This window comes from Empidonax traillii, unplaced genomic scaffold (assembly GCF_003031625.1).
Source record: "Empidonax traillii isolate 1590-97213 ecotype Southwest subspecies unplaced genomic scaffold, ASM303162v1 scaffold633:size372093, whole genome shotgun sequence".
NCBI classification, from domain to species: Eukaryota; Metazoa; Chordata; class Aves; order Passeriformes; family Tyrannidae; genus Empidonax; species Empidonax traillii.
In genome coordinates, this window is record NW_020955826.1 from 306,280 (window position 1) to 322,139 (window position 15,860).

General features: G+C 50.3%; 1 protein-coding gene and 1 long non-coding RNA gene across 2 annotated transcripts in view; one reads left to right on the forward strand and one right to left on the reverse strand.

Annotated features, from left to right (window-relative positions):
- Positions 1–6,201: 6,201 nt before the first annotated feature.
- Positions 6,202–15,273, forward strand: MMP23B (matrix metallopeptidase 23B). The gene is made up of 8 exons (XM_027899017.1): positions 6,202–6,466; positions 9,595–9,737; positions 10,989–11,128; positions 12,519–12,686; positions 13,017–13,181; positions 13,372–13,482; positions 13,922–14,048; positions 14,721–15,273. Exons 1-8 carry the CDS (start codon positions 6,296–6,298, stop codon positions 14,893–14,895), a joined length of 1,200 nt encoding a protein of 399 aa, XP_027754818.1. The 5' UTR covers positions 6,202–6,295; the 3' UTR covers positions 14,896–15,273.
- Positions 9,819–15,860, reverse strand: part of LOC114065267 — a 38,425-nt gene continuing 32,383 nt past the window's right edge. The window contains exon 4 of the long non-coding RNA XR_003572908.1: positions 9,819–9,855. This is a non-coding gene — a long non-coding RNA (uncharacterized LOC114065267). The remainder of the gene's footprint in view (positions 9,856–15,860) is intronic.

The following is a 15,860-nucleotide window of genomic DNA, read 5'->3' on the forward strand; positions in this document are numbered from 1 at the left end:
ACCAGAACAAGGGCAAACTGGATGTAATGAGGTCCTAAAGACAGAGCATGTGCCTTAGAGATAAAGTAGTGAACACTGATTGAAGAAAATACGTTGTTACAACAGATATTTCTAACCTCTAAGTGACACTCTTCTTCCATATTTTATTTTTTTTTTTTTTTTTGGCACAACTGTGTGTTCAGAGACTCCTGAGCTTTCTATCCATAATGCCAAAGGCAGGTGTTAAATACTCCAATCAAAGTGTAAAGAAAATAAATAGTTAATAATTAAGAGATGAGAGAGGGGAAGAGAAAAAAAAAAAAAAAAAAGACAAAAAGGGGGTTTCATTTTTGGTTTCTTTGTTTTGCAGCAAAACTTAATAAAATAAAAAAATATATATTTTCCTGAGCATTAAAATGAATGTACAAAAGAGTAGCTGCAATGTGGATCCAGCTGTATTGTGTTTTCCAGCTGAGTGAAGAAATATTATCCACTGAGTCATCCTGTAAACCTAAGTGTTGGTGGAAGTGTGGCTCGTGTGCCACACGTGTGTGTTCTGTGTGTTTGTGGGGGTGTGACACAAATTATGCCCAAACACACTGTCTGTGACATATTTGGAGCAATATTTAAACCAAGCAAAAAAACAAACAAACAAACAAGCAATCCTGTGTTCCTCTGCTCCCTTTGTTCCTTTGCAAAGAGGTGGCAAAGCCTTTGCTGGAGTTTTTTGCTCCCTGGAAAGGGATGGTGGTTACAGGAATATTTATTGCTTTACGACCCCGTGGTGTGGTGAGAGAGTTGTTTCACAAACTGTGGACTCCTGTAGGTTTTATTCACCAGAACCTTCCCTTGAGGTTGTCACAGTTTTGCACAGCAAAAAAAAAAAAAAAAAAACCTGCTGAAGAGCTGGAGAAATGGGTGGTAAATGGAGTTTTAGTGTTTGTTTTGGGAGTATATTCTTTTATTTGCTGTTATTTTTACGTGTTCTCTTTTATCTCCCCGAATTTTCCTGCCGAGGAGCAGGACTGGAGCTGTTCAGCACCGGGTTTAACCCTTTCATTTTGCCAGTGAGAAGAAGGGAATTTCTGCAGCCACCAGGGAAGAACCAGCATGGGCAGTGGAGCCCCAGGAACAAGAGAGGTCCCAGGAGGAGCCCCCTTTGTGCCACGTATGTTTTTGGCAAACTTTGCCCACCCCCCCAGCTCTGTGGGAGGGGGAGAAAATTCTGCTCTTTCATCTTCCTCGATGAGCCTGAATCAAATTTAGCTGGAGAATGAGACAGGGAAGGTGGGGGAAGATGTTCCTCCTCTCTCTCACTTTGCTCCTGGTTGGTTTTCTGGCTGGTTTTGGGAGCTGTTCCTGCTGCTGAAGGGGGGCAAGGAGGCTCCAGAGCAGGAGCAAATGCTCCTTTAAAGGCAGATATTGTAATTATTTAACTGGTGTGGATAAAGAAAAGCTGAGTTTTTCAGGTGTTCAGCTTTCACTGTGAGGTGTCAGCTGGTCCTGTGCTTGGTGCAGGGGTTTCTAAAGCTCTGCCTCTGGAAGCAGGGCCAAAAATCCATGTTTTACAGACAGTGGGAGGCTGAGGGAGATTGTTGAAAGGCAGAGTCAGGTAAAGAGCCCATCTCTCCTTTGAGTCTGTTCCCACTAGTCCAGGATTTCAGGAGGGTTGCTCCATCCACAAGTGGATTGCAGGTTGTTAACGCAGCCCCAACCACAAAACCACCTTGGGTGGTTTTGTGGTTGGGGCTGCGTTAACAACCTGCACTTTGGGATCTGAGAAAAATTTCTCCCTCATCTCTGAATTTCTCCCTCATTTCTGGGTTTCTCCCTCTCTTCATTCCTGAGATTCTGTGTGGCCATGTCTGGACCGCCGAGCTCCTGCCTGGGGTCAAGGCTTGGCTGGTCACACAAGGTCAGGCCAGGGCAGGCACCTCTGTGAGCTGCAGCTCAAACTGACAGTCAAGCAAAACATTCCATTTTCTTTGCCAGCTGGAGCAAGCCCTTGTTTTCAGCTCATTTGTGATTCATCAGACCGTGGACTTTTCTAGGAACATCAGCAGATGCCGATCACGAGGGGCTGCACGATAGAAAGTGGGAGAACGTTTTGGGGACCGAAGAGCATCGTTATTATCCCCCCCCTCCCTGTTGCAAGCACATGCAATCCTTTTTTTTTAGTGCCTGACCCACTGAGAAGGCACAAATTGGAGCTGCCATTCCCACAGGAACCCTGCAGGAATGTTGGGCTGTTGGGTTGTTTCCCCCCCAAGTTGTGAGCTGCAGGGCTAAATCTGGGAGTGCTTTTAAAAGTAAGAGCTATATGAGGGTGTCCTAATTCTTTTCACATGGGCCACCAAGGAGCTGATCCGTGGTAAATCACATTCACCCCTGTGCTTTCCCCCCTTCCTGGCCTGGGGCTGGATTTGGACCAGTGCCCTGGAGATGAGATGTTGATCCTCGTGCCTTGAGCCATCAGACACGATCAGAAATCAGCTTGTTCTTCTTTCCCGCTTCCCTGTAGAACTCTCAGTTCCCAACAGGGGAAGGTGGTGGGAGTGGTTTGTTCTAATGCTGAATAATAGGCTCTTATCCCTTGAATAAACAAGAGGTTTTGTGAGAGGTGAGATTCCTCTGGGACAGTCAGACAGCTGCAGTTCTAGCTCTGATGGTTGTTCTCTGCGTGGCATCTCTCACCACAAGTCTGTTGTTGTGGATTGTTGTAATATTTGTTGAAATGGATTGTTCTTGGGCTGGTTTGGGGAAGCAGTGCCAGTGTCCTCTCTCTGGCCTGGGCACCAGGGCTGGCTTTGCTGTGAAATGGGGCAGAGATGCTGGAAACAACATTTAATGTTAACAATGCTGGATAAAAAGGAAAGGAGAGAAATACTAAGAGTGATCTGTAGAAGCGAAAAAAGTGTTTATATTTGAGCTAAAGCTTGCCCTGGGGGATGGAGCCATATGTTGTGCATCACACAGCAGCCCCCCTTTAAACCAAACATTTCAGCAAGGAAGGGAAAAGAGCAAAGCCAGGCTGAGGTGAGTGAACAAGGAAAGCGTGTCGTGCTGTGCAGATGATCCAGGGCTTTGTGCTTTCCATGGTCTCTGCTTGGCCATTGTGGGTTTTATGCAACATTCCACAGCATTCCCTTCCCTCCTGACAGCTGTTCAGAGCCTGCTGCTCCAGGGACAGGCAGGGATCTCGGGAGATGCATCCCTGGCCGTTGGCTTAGACAATCCCAGCTCCCTCCAGAAGATATCCAGGTCCTGGGCACTGCCAAGAGCGGGAAGACAAAGCAAAGTCAGTTCTGTGCCTGCCTCCCTTCCCCTTCCCCATCCCTCCATATGGATTCCCTCAGTGTAATGTGTTCCACTGCCTGCAGACACTGTGCAGAAACCAAAGCCAGGAATGTTTTTTCTGTCCAAATATAGTCAGGATGACAGTCCTTGCCTGGAGTCCAAACCAAATATCCTCACTCCAGAACCTGAGAGCTCTCAAACTCAGCACAGCTCCGAGGCTGCAGCAGCTCTTGGGTCAGAGCAGCTCCCTCAGAGCTGAGTGTGGGGAATATTTTCATCAGTGACACTGGGAATTCTGGCCAGAGCTTGTGCCCTGCCCTGGTGGATCCAGGGGCACAGAAGCTTTCTCAGGAGCACTGTTGGTTCACGTGGCTCCCTCTGCTCCATCTGTGAGCCCTGAATGGCTCAGCACGAGAGCTCCCCCCACCTGACTCTCACTGCCCTGAAAACTGGGCTTTGTCTTGGCCTCGCTGCTGAGCTGCTTTCTCAGCAGATCTTTGGCTTGAAGAGTTTTTAGAGCATCCTGCAGCCCGTGGCTTGGTGGGGTTGGATGCACAGGCACTGGGTTTTTGGGTGAGTGGGCACAGAGCATTCCCAGCATGTGGGGAAAAGTGAACTAAGGGCTTTCCAGGAAACCCTGCTCTCACTCCTGATCCCTCCAGGTGTTGCCTGCTTGCTACCCTGACAGGGAAGCAGATCCTGAGTGTCACAGGGGTTGTGAGTTGTCTCTGCAGGTAAAGGCTCCCGTTCAGCACATGTGGCACAAGGTAAATGGCTCACGTGCAGTGTGGTCCCTTCCCACCCAGAACACTCCAGTAACTCCTGGGAAAAGGGCTGTCTTGGCTGTGCTGACCTTTAGTAACTACATAGAATTCAGAAGATTTCAGGTTGCTTTTCTTCAAGATTCCACCCTCCACCTCAGGCAGGTCCTTCACCTGCCCGGTGCTGTGGTTCTCACCCTGCCAGGTGCAGGTTCCAGCCCTGCCCTGCAGTCAGGACTGATGTGAGATGTTCAGAGGTGCTCTGAGGTGCTCAGGTCCTGTGGCAGGAGGTGGATGTGCAGTGCCTGAGTTGATTTTTCAGGCACTGCTGGCTCTCCCTGGCTGGGGGAAAGGCAGAGGCACTCGAAGCTGTTACGCAGCTCTGGGGCTGAAACTCAATGTTCTTCCAGCACTCTCTGATAGCAATATTTTTCTTGTCAAGCCAGGGCTGTTTCACTGGAGAAGAGCTCTTGGCTCAAGGTTTTGAGCCCCATTCCAAGGCAGCTTTTACTTCAAGACTCCCTTCTCAATCAGCCTTTGTAGGTGTGTTCTCACCTACAGAAAGCAGGTGGGACTCAGGGGGGGACTCGAGGCACTGATCCTTCAGGAGGGTGTTGTTCCCAGCTCCTCCCCTGGTGCTTTGATCTGCAGCTCAGCCCACAAACGGAGCTGCATTTGCATCTCTCTTTGGAGCTCCAAACAAAGGGCTTTTTCAGAGGGTTCATGCTCAGGCACGTTCCTTCTGCCAACTGTGCTACTGGGGAAGGAGGAACCATCCCTAGAAAGCTTTGAGGTGAGCCAATGACACGGGAGGTAGAGCCCTGCACCCTGGCTTTCTGCTCTTCATCACACTTCCAGCTTCCCTTTGTAATTCCAGCCACAGCTTCCTGCCCTGTCACTCCTTCTTTTGTCCTCCTGGTGTCTGAACAACCGCTGCTCGTTGTCCTCTCCCTGCAGAAAACACGGGTTTTCTCCAGAGGAGGGCTTGGTGGGAATGGAAGGGGGAAATTTTCGTGCAGTTGTACAAACAGGCTCACTGGTCTTATTTATTCTGAGTTGTTTAAAAGCTCCAGGCCAGCTGTAGTCTGAAAAGACATGAAACCTAGGAAATGTTGCAAGCTCGTGAACTAGGAGGGGGGAAAAAATGCAAATGAAACAATTTTTCTTTTTTACAATTACAAGAATTTTCTGAAACCTTTCAAACGCCTCAGATACCCCCAAGGAATGTTTTATAAGGGCTCTGGCAACAAAGCCACCCCTCCCTGGCATTTGCTTGTGAAACTGGGAGCTTGCAGAGTTCCTTTTCCTCTGGCTGGGCAGAACTGGAGCTGAGGTCACCCCCCGCCTCAGGACCACGGGGTGACCCCGCAGGAAAGTGCAGCTGAGGATTTCTGGGGAGGCTTTTTAAAAAGTCCTGAACTGACTGAAGTCTGGAGCCTGGAGATGCCTCCAAGAACCTGCCAGCTGAGGACGAAGTGGCCGCTTCCCCAGGTCAGTCTGTGAGACCCCCGAATCAATGTGGTTCTGAGAATGCTTGTGTTCCTCAGCCTGATAACCCAAGTACAGCACAAACTTGCAGATCCCTTGCCAAGTCTGATGGGAGAGGGAGCTGGTGTTTACTCTTCTGTGAGTTTGTAAACTCCCTGAGCAGTTTCCCAAGCACAGAAAACCCTGCCTGCTCTCTCACTGCATCTCCTTCTTCTTTCTCCCGCTGAAGACAGCCCGTGACAAATGACAGCTCTTGAGCAGTTCAGCATCCCTAATGAAACATTCCAAGGGCATGATGCTGGCTGCTGCATTCCCTGGGCTGCCCCCTCCCCCCCATTCTTTCATTACATAAAAGCTGACAACTGCAGATTTGGCCCCCGTTGATTACACAGTTAAAGAAAGGAGTTCATGTCCACCCCAGCTTGTTTCACTTTGCTGCTGCTCCTCGGCCAGCCCAACTTTCAGCTGCAGTAACATGATCCCACTTGGCAGAGCCTGAGAGAATCTCTGGCACATTGGGAAGAGGCTTAATGTAAAGTCTACTTTTTTTTTTTTAGTTTTTTTTTCTTTTTTTTTTTTTTTTTTTTTTTTTTTTTTTTTTTTTTGAGAGGTTTTTTTGAAGCTCTGGTGGTTCTGCAGAGCTTTGGCAGGAGCTGCGAGGGCTCCTCGCGGATGCTCCAAATGTGAGCGTGGGGACTGGGGGTGAGCTCCGTGCAGGGGGATGTCTTAGTGCCTGTCCCATCTCCCTCCAAAAACTATTAAAGGCAGACATGGATCCAGCAGAAGAGCTCTCTGCAGACAGGAGGAGAGGCTTCCCCTCCCTGGACAAGAAAAGGAGCGGTGGCTGGAGGACCGTGCTGGGATTTCTGTGCCTGCTCCCCGTGGTGGCTCTGCTGGCGCTCGTGGAATATCCAGCTGGAGCTGCACTCCAGGAAAGTCAGGTAGGAGAAGGGATCTGATCCTCAAATGCCTGACAGGGGCAGGGGGTGTCAGATACATGGACATTCTGTTTGGAAGGTGGGTGCACTCAGGAAGAAATCTGAATAAAGGAATATCTCATTTAATAGGGAAATACCTCTTGGGGCAACAAGGAGAGTTTAGGGTTGTTGGGGTCCCTTTGGGCAAAGGATCCCTGAAGGGAACGGTGCATCCCAGTGACTCAGGTGGCAGAGGTGTGTGTGCAGTCTGGGGCAGCCACAGCAGATTGGGGTTGTTTTCTCCCAGAGTTTCAGCTGTTCCTGTGAACACTCTGCTCTCCCAGCCTGGGATGATGTGGCATTGCATGCCCTGGGATTTCTGGAGCAGCTGAGCTTTCCTAGGAACTCAGGGCTTGTGTAGGACCTCAGCTGGGTCCTGCAGAACTCTTGACTGATATCAGCTCTCTTTCAAGGTCCATCTATTATCAAGATGTTTTGGGACAGTCTGAATCCAGGGGGAACTCTGGCAAGGCTCTGGGACTCTCAGGAGCTGATCTTTATTTTTGCTTTCAGCTTACATTTGGCTTTTAAGTTTATATATATACATATATAAAAATCTTTAAGTGCATCTTCTCCTGTTTTTTTGTGTTTATGAAGCTCTTGGCACTGGGCTCCCTTGTTTGCATCACATGCTCAGGCTGTTATGAATTGGTCCTGGTTCAGAGTTATGTTGCTGTGGGGTTTGAGAAGGGAACTGCGTGGCCAGGAGGGAGAAGGGAATTAATTACAGTTGTTACAGCTCAGTGAAATAACTTACTGGAGCTCTGACTGCAAGGGGGAATAATGCAGAGCAGGGGTGTTGGCCAGGGTCTGCCTCTATATTTATATATATATATATTTATATATATATATATATCTGTTGTTGGTTGTTGAGAGGGAGAACTGAACACCTGCCCTTCGCGCACCTCCCAGGCATTTGGAGTTTTTGAGCCCTTAACCCCCAGCTGATTGAGTTCCTTCCTGGGAGGGTCTGGCCTCTTCAGTTCTGTGCATTCCCAAAGTCTTGGATCTCTGGTGTCCGGGCAGACCCTTTGATCCCGGTTATATTGTGAATTTTTCACGGGGTCACTCCATTTCTGTCAGAGCCCCCCAGCTGAGCTGCACTTTGGGTGGTTCCCCACCCTTCCTCCCCAGTTCATTCTGCAAAGCTTTTCTTAATTAAAAGCATCTTGTTGCACCAGAGGTGGGCAGAACCCAGCCCAGAGTAGAACAGAGACTGGGCAGAAGGTTTGAGCGAGAGAGAACTCGACCTCTGCACCTCTCTTGGTCCAGGGGGTCACATTCACATCTCGAGGGCTGATGCTGGGCCTGAGTCACCCTCCCTTTGGTTTGGGTTTTGAGGATAAATTCATTAATGACGCATTACTTTAATTGTTTCCCTTTGCCTGTTCAGCACTAATGAATGGCCTGAGGGGTTTAAGCTGTAGAAAAGACAATCATTTCTCTCCCTTGGGGCTGCAGGAGGAAGCAAATTCAGTGCTCTGGCTTTGCTCAGGAGCAGCCAGCACAGGGACAGAGAGCTGCTCACCCCAGTGTGAGTGAACGAATCTCCTGAGCCAGTCAGGAGGATGACAGAACTCCCAGTAATCCTGGGCTCCTCCTGACTGATGCCAGATTACATTAATAATGTAATCAGCCCCACCACTGGCACGGGATTGCAGAGAAAATAACAAAGACAGAAAGGATTTGCATAATTCTCCACTGCTTGAAAGAACTGCAAAAAAAAAATATATATATAAAAAAGGGAAGATAACTTATTATCCCATAATTATGAGCTAATCTTCTCCAGGCTTCTCTTGCAGCTCCAACAGATCTTCCACCTCGTCTGTGCTGCTCGAAAGGATGCAAAATTCTCCTTTCCTGTGGAGGGAAAGTGGCATTCTCAGAGCAGAATCAGAGGGAAAAGCCACGGGAGGTGAAGGGAGAGGGGCAACAGCCCCTGTGCCCACCCCACACGTGCCCAGGGAGGAAGGGGCAGGGCCCTGAGCTGAGGGACCCAAAAGCTGTAGCACAATCCCCTGGCAGAGGCTCCCAGCTCAGAGGGCAGGTGTTGGTCCCACAGGGGTGTCCCGTGGCCCTCGAGTTCCTGGTGGGCAGAGACCGAGCTGGGCTGGGATGCTGAGTCAGCCCCAGGGCTGAGCTGCAGGAAAAGCTGAAATCTGTCCTTCTAGGAAAGAAAGAGGCTGAGATTAGATCAGGGTGGAGGCAGGAGTGGCTGTGAGATGTGAGAAAAGAGCCTGGTTTCCTGTTGGGATGGAGTCCCTGTGCCTGCTGAGTGCTCCTGCTCCGGGCACATCTGTCGCTTCAGGTCTTGCTGTGACACCAGGGACTTGCTGGTTTGGCTCTCAGAGCCTCAGTCCTTCCAGGAGGGAAATGAAGAGGGCTCTTGTTGCCTGTGGAATGTGCTGTGAGGCTGAACAGACTCGAGCTGGTGCAGCTCTTGTGCCGTTGCCACCGTGCTTGTCACCTGGGAAGGTCCTGGTGCCTCTGGAGCGAGGATGGTTCACAGACATTCACTGTCCTGGGCCTGAAACGGGAGACAGAGCAGGAAACCATCCAGAAAACAGGGTTGGGTGCCATTCTTTTACCTCCACTGCTCAGGATGAAAAGGCTTTTCTAATTGGAGTCAGACGTGTCACTTAATTTGATGTCTTTTACTGTTGGGTGGTTTCAATCCTCTCCAGGGTTTCCAGGGCTGCTGTTTACTTGGAAGGCATTTCAGATCCACAGCACAACTCTGTAAAGAGCTCCCTGCACAAAGAGCTGCCTGTTTTAGTCATTTTTCCAGCTTTACATTTTCTTCTGTGGCGAGGCTGGAGAGCAACAGGAGAGCGAAAAGGAAATGAAAACTTTCCAGGCAGAGCTGCAGCCCTGGCCGTGGCCAGAAAAGCCTCCTGAAGCTTCATTTCTGTTCCATCTGTGCCACACTCCAAGAGGAGGGTGGGATGGTGCAGCCAGACGGGACCATCTTGTCCCCCTGGACTCCCCTAAGGAGCTCCAGTTGTGCTCCCAGCCTGCAGATGGTTTTTATTGCACGTTGATCAGTCCTGGGGTGTCTCCCGTCCCTTCCAACCTGCTGCTTTGTCTTTAAGGAAGATGCCACATCCCCTGGCCTGCATGGAGAGGGTTCCCCAGCTTGGCCAAGCCCGACCCTTCCCCGGCCCCCAGCGCGGAGGAAACGCTACACCATCACCCCAGGCCACCTGAGATGGGACCACTTCAACCTGACCTACAAGTAAGGTCTGGCTTTGGCCCCAGGAGGGGTCCTGGGGCCTGAGTTCCTCCTGCCACGGGTTTGGGGATTGCCCACGTGGTAATTGCTCAGCCCTGTGCAGGGACAGCTGCTAAAGCCACTCTGAAACAGGAACATTCCTCACTTCGGTGGAGCTGTAGCTGTTCAGGACAGATTCCTTAGCAGGGACCTCCCTCAGAAGGTCGTGACTGGAGGACTAACTCTGTCATCATGCTGATGTTTTTAACAGTTCTGTTTGAACCTAAACCTCCCTGTTGGAAGGTTCTGTGATTTCAGGAGGACACAGCTCTCAGTGCTTTCAGGAATCTCTCTCCCTGTTGCCTTTGGAAAGGATGTCCAGCCCTTGGATTATTAATAATCAGTAAAAAGCCCTTGCAGTTCTGATGTGAGGGAACACTCTGCTCCTTCATAGGAGCATCCCAAACAGGTTCAGCCCCATCAGAGTCTTAATTATCCAGGTTTCCCCTCGTTAGCAGCCTGGCTTGATACCAAACCTTCTGCTCCCTTTAGGATGTGCTGGGACGAAGGGAGAACATAATTAGCATAGCTAAAAAACAACCAGAGGGGATAGAAAATATGCCCAGCTTTTCCCCATTGCTGCACTTGAGGCAGTTCCCTGCGTGCAGATCTTCCTGTGGGCCAAGGTAAGTTGCCAGCAGCCATCTGTGCATTCCCATGGCACCTGCACCAGGAGTTCACCCCCAGCTCACCCGTGGCCTGAGCGAAAACCTCCCTCGAGTCTCTCTCCTGGGTGATTTAGAGCTTTTTTTCCCAAAGGAAATAACTTGTTTCCCTGTCAGATCTTTGGTACCCTTGCAGAAGTTCTGCCTGAGAGTGTTTTTCACCACTGTGCTCATCCACTGTAGCCCAAGTGTCGGGAGCAGGAGTTCCCTGCTGCTGGGACAGAGTTGCTTCCTCTTCCAGCAGCAGACTGGGAGACCCCAGGATGAAAACACCTATCCCAGAGAACCTCACCTGAAGTGCTGTGCTTGAGGGGAGGAGCCAAAGCTGTAGGACAGAGCACCTGGTTGTAAAGAACATCAGCTCTTTACCCATCCCCGTGGGGGTTCAGCAAACACCGGTGACTTCAGCTCGAGCCTCCTGCTCTGAACCCGCCGGCCGTGAATGAGACACTGAGGCAGCCCTGGCGGGCCCAGCTGGTGTTTGAGGAGGGAAAGGGTGTTTTCCTGACACTGCTGTGTGTGTGTGTGTGTGTGTGTGTTCCCCCTGCAGAATCCTGTCCTTCCCGAGGAACCTGCTGAGCGCCCGGGACACGCGGCGGGGGCTGGCGGCCGCGTTCCGCATGTGGAGCGACGTGTCCCCCTTCAGCTTCAGGGAGGTGCCCCGGCACGTCCCCAGCGACCTCAAAATCGGTGAGACCCTCAGGGGTCCCGGGAGGATCCGGGGGGGGGTTAACTCCACCATTTCCAGCGTGAAACCACGAGGTGGGAGGCAGCAGATGCTCCTCCTCGGCCTCTCTTGGGTGAGGGTTGGGGCGTCCTTTGCCTTTAGTCAGGTCGAGAAACTACTTTAGCTTTTATTACTTATTAGTTTGCTTATTATTTTATTGCTTATTACTTATTTTATTGCTGATTTTTATTGATTTTGGTAACATTCCTTGTTAATATTTAGGAAGTGCTAATCTCACGATTAACTCTTCCCAGCAGTCAGGAAGCTTTAGGGATTTGCCAAGAATTAACACTCAGGTTCTGCCACTGGGATGGGGAAATCCACAGATTCCTGTTCTAGGAATGCAGAAATCCCCAGATTTGTGTTCCCCAGATGGGGAAATCCACAGATTCCTGTTCCAGGAATGCAGAAATCCCCAGATTTGTATTCCACGAACAGGAAAACCCCCAGATTCATATTCCACAAATGGGGAATTTGGCAGAAGAATAAGAATCTGTAGATTCTTATCCTGCAGATTGGGAATCTGAATGTTGGAAGGTGAGGAGCCATGCCCAGGGTCACACAGAGCCAGGGCAGGAGTTGGATTCCAGTTGTTCCCGGGTTTGGTCTCCCTTTTGCTGATCCCACTGTCCTTGCTCCCTCCCCTCCCTCCTGCCCCTCCCTTGCTCTGCAGTTGCTCTGGAGTTCCTGGGGCCTGGAAGGACGTCAGTGCTGAGGCTTTTCCTGCTCAGCCTCAACCCCAGATGTAAATCCTTCCTGGGATTTACGGTCTGCGTGAAATCCTGATTTCCTGAGCGTGTGGCAGCAGGACAGAGACAACCAGCAGATTACCCCTCATTTCGCAACTGGCTCTGGTGTTGCAGGACCCTGCTCAGAGCACATGATGTGCTTCCAGGGGTCTGTCCTGCTCCCCACTTCCAGGGGCTGCAGGATGCACCGTGGTCCCGCTGTGGTGCTGACAAACTGACGGGGAGCAGCTCTCCCTGTAACTCTGCCCCTGCTTATTGACATTTGAAACACAACAATTCCGTCCCAGGGTTATCAGTTCAGCTTCTCCCCTTTAAAAAAAAAAAAAAATGATTTCCATGTGATGTTGCAAGACGAGCTCAGTGTTCCCTGCTGGGAAGTGAACTTATTTGTGTCCCCTGGGAGCAGCTCTAAATCCAGGGGCAGCACGTGGCCATCAATCACTTTGCATTTATCTTCGCTCCTGTGGCTCTGGGGGTCGGGAAACACGTGGGATCCCACTCGAGACCTGTGTATTGACTCAGGAGTTCACTGACCCTGCCAGATCCGCTCAATCTGCTGCTTTTTGTGTTGGTTTTTTTTTGTTTTGTTTTGTTTTCCCCACAGGCTTCTACTCCATCAACCACACGGACTGTCTGGAGTCCCTCACCCACCACTGCTTCGATGGCACCACGGGGGAATTGGCCCACGCCTTCTTCCCCCCCCACGGGGAGATCCACTTCGATGACCACGAGTACTGGATCCTGGGGAACACCAGGTTCAGCTGGAAGAAAGGTTAGCAGGGAGTGCCTGGGATTTACCTGGTTTTGGAGGAGCCAGCAGAGCTGGTTGTGGTTTTGCGGGGGAGTTTGGGAGCTGCTCTTCTGCTCCGTGATCAGCTGGGCCAGGGGGATCCTGGGTGGTGGCAGAGCCATTTCTGGCTCAGTAATTCAGTGGGATTATCCAGCAGCTCAGTCACATCTTCAGCTGAAATCCATTAAAGGAGATGAAACGGAGGCAACCTTCGACAAGACCTTTCTGGTGCTGAACTGTTTCCTCTGGGTTTGGGATTAGCAAATCCCCTTTTTTACCACACGATTCCAGCTGGTTTTCCCTCCCTTCCAGGTGTTTGGCTGACAGACCTGGTGCACGTGGCAGCTCACGAAATAGGCCACGCCTTGGGCCTGATGCACTCCCTGAACCCCAACGCCCTCATGCACATCAACGCCACCCTGACCGGGAAAAAGACCATCTCCCAGGATGAGGTGTGGGGGATCCACAGGCTTTATGGTGAGGAACCATCCTGCACAGCTGTTGTGGTGTCAGAGCCCAGCTCTGTTTGTGCTCCTTCTTCAGATTCTTCCCCATCCTAGCTCCCCCATTTACACTGGGGGATCTGGTTAAGTGGAATGTGGATTTGTTTCTCAGAAGGAACTCTCTCCCCCAGCCCCTCTAATGCCCATTTCTCCTCCTGTTTCAGGCTGTAAAGACAGATTATTTATGTGCCAGGCATGGGCAAAAAAAGGCTTCTGTGAGAAGCGCAGGAAGCTGATGAAGAAGCACTGCCCATCCACCTGTGACTTCTGCTACGGTATCCCAATTTCTTCTGGGCTTTGGGGAGGGGTTTGGCACACAGGGAGGAGGTAAAAGTTATTCAGGGATAGGCAGGATTTTAATTTCAGGCTGGAGATCAGGGGGTGCAAGTGATGCAGCTCCAAGCAGCACAGCAGAGGTGGGGGCTCGGGTGTTTAAGGGGAAGGAAGGGCTGAAATTAGGGGGCAGTTTTTTGGGGGACTGTTCACATCCTCTCCCCTAGCTGTGGACTAGTTGATTTTTATCCATCTCAGTTTACACACCCCGAAGTTTTTTCTCACGTCACGTGCCCCTCCAAGAACTGCTCATTTTTAAATCGACACTTTCAAGGCTCCTTAAATGCCAACCCAACTCTGTGCACCTGAACTTGCTGCTGGGAGCTGCTCACTAACTGCCTGCCACTTCCCTCTCTCCTCCTCTCTTTGGGGGGGGAACAGAATTCCCATTTCCAACGGTGCCCCCCACTCTGCCCCCGCCAAGGACCAAGACCAAGACGGTGTCTGAGGGCAGGAACGTCACCTTCCGCTGTGGGCAGAAGATCATCCACAAAAAAGGCAAAGTTCAGTGAGTGCTCAGCCCTCCTTCCAGCCCTGGGGAGCCTCTGCAGCTCGCACAGCTGACAGGAGGAGGGAGGGTGGCACAACGGGGGGGCTGGGAGCGGAGTTTGCCAGCTGGAGGGTGGCACTGACTCCTTCCAGAGGAGGGAGAGGGGTGGCGGGAAGGGAGAGGGGTTGATCATGGAATGGCAGAGCTTTCACTGAGCCTGAAAGCAGAGCTCTCAGAAACCAGCAGCAGTTCAGAAAGAGGGTAAAATCCAACGCTCACTCGGAGCACAACGCTAATTCCTACCATCAAGCCAAATTCCTGACCCATATTCTGACCAGGAAAAAAAAAAAAAAAAAAGTCTTAAATTTACCCTTTTAGTTCACAGTTATTTAAGCTGTTACTAAAATATAAGCATGTTACTGAAAGTTGAGAGATTGGCCTATGAGTTAAGTTTAGATCGAGGACCCAAATTCCCATTAACTTCCAGTGAGATTCAAGCTCCAGAACTGCTCAGGATTGTGCCCAGTTACACCTGAAACACAGAGGAAAACTCGACTGGGTTTTCTTAAAGCCCCATTTCCGCCCTACCCTTAAAAACCTATCACAAGAAAGAACCACTAACACAGACACTGAGCTGTGCTAGACATCTGTAGTTTAATTATTTCTGTTGTTTTTTTCTTCTTCTGACAGCTGGTATAAAGATAAGGAGCTTCTGGAATACTCCTATCCAGGTTATTTATCCTTAAATGAAGATCACATGAGCATCATTGCCAATGCAATCAATGAAGGAACTTACACTTGCATAGTGAAGAAAAAAGAAAGGATCCTGACTACTTATTCCTGGAGGATCAGACTGAAGCACTGACAAGGCCCTGGAATGAGCTCCTGCAGTTCCTGCTAGTCCTGTTTCAAATTGTTTCTCTGGCATTTTATATTTAATCTCCAGTAAGTGCAACTGAACTTCTCCATCAGCTGCTTCCTCCCCCTTGGGCAAAAGAGACTCTTGAGACTGGAATGTGAAACTCTTCCAAATTAGTTTTAATGACAAGGAATTTATCGAGTATGTGCTGTACAGAGAATTAAAACACCTTTTTTTTTTTAAAAAAAAAAAAAGACAAGTGTCAGATGGTGCAGTTGAAGTGTGTGGATCCCCCTGAACTGCTGGAAAACAGGAGCAGAACTGGATCAGCCCCTGGGATGGCTCAGCTGGGCTGCACTGGAGGCAGAGTGGGGAAGGAAAAAGCAGTTTGTGTTTCTACCCTTGTTTCAGATCCTGCTGCTCTGCAATAGGAGTTACACACCAGTCTAAGCCTCAACATCCCAGCTCTCCATGTGCAGCTCAAGCATTCCCAGGAATCCCCCAGCCCCCCTTCCCAGGGTCTGGATTTTATACTCTCATCCCAACAGCACAGGGTGCTCAGAGCTTGGCCCTGAGGTGTCTGAGCCATGAGCAGAGCAGGTGATCTCCATCCCTCTCCTCTCCAGGGAATCTCCTGGAATCAGGAATGTTTCAGTGCACAGAGCAGGGACAGAGCTGTTTCTCCTGCAGGGGAACAGGGCTCTGCATCCCTGCCCAGGGAAAATAACCCAGCTGCTTCCAAACCTCTCCCCACCACCAGCACCCCCCACTCCAGCTCCCAGGCCTTTATCCAGAAAAACCCTTCCAAATGCACTGAAAGGGATGGAATGTTTATGATTTCCTTTAATCCTCTTCCTGGCCTGGTGCCCAGCTCTGACTGCGGGAAAATGTGGTGTTTTCCAAACCTCCCTTGTTATAAATCAGCAGCTCCAAGGGATGTGATATTCCAACACAAGCCCTCCTCTGCTCTT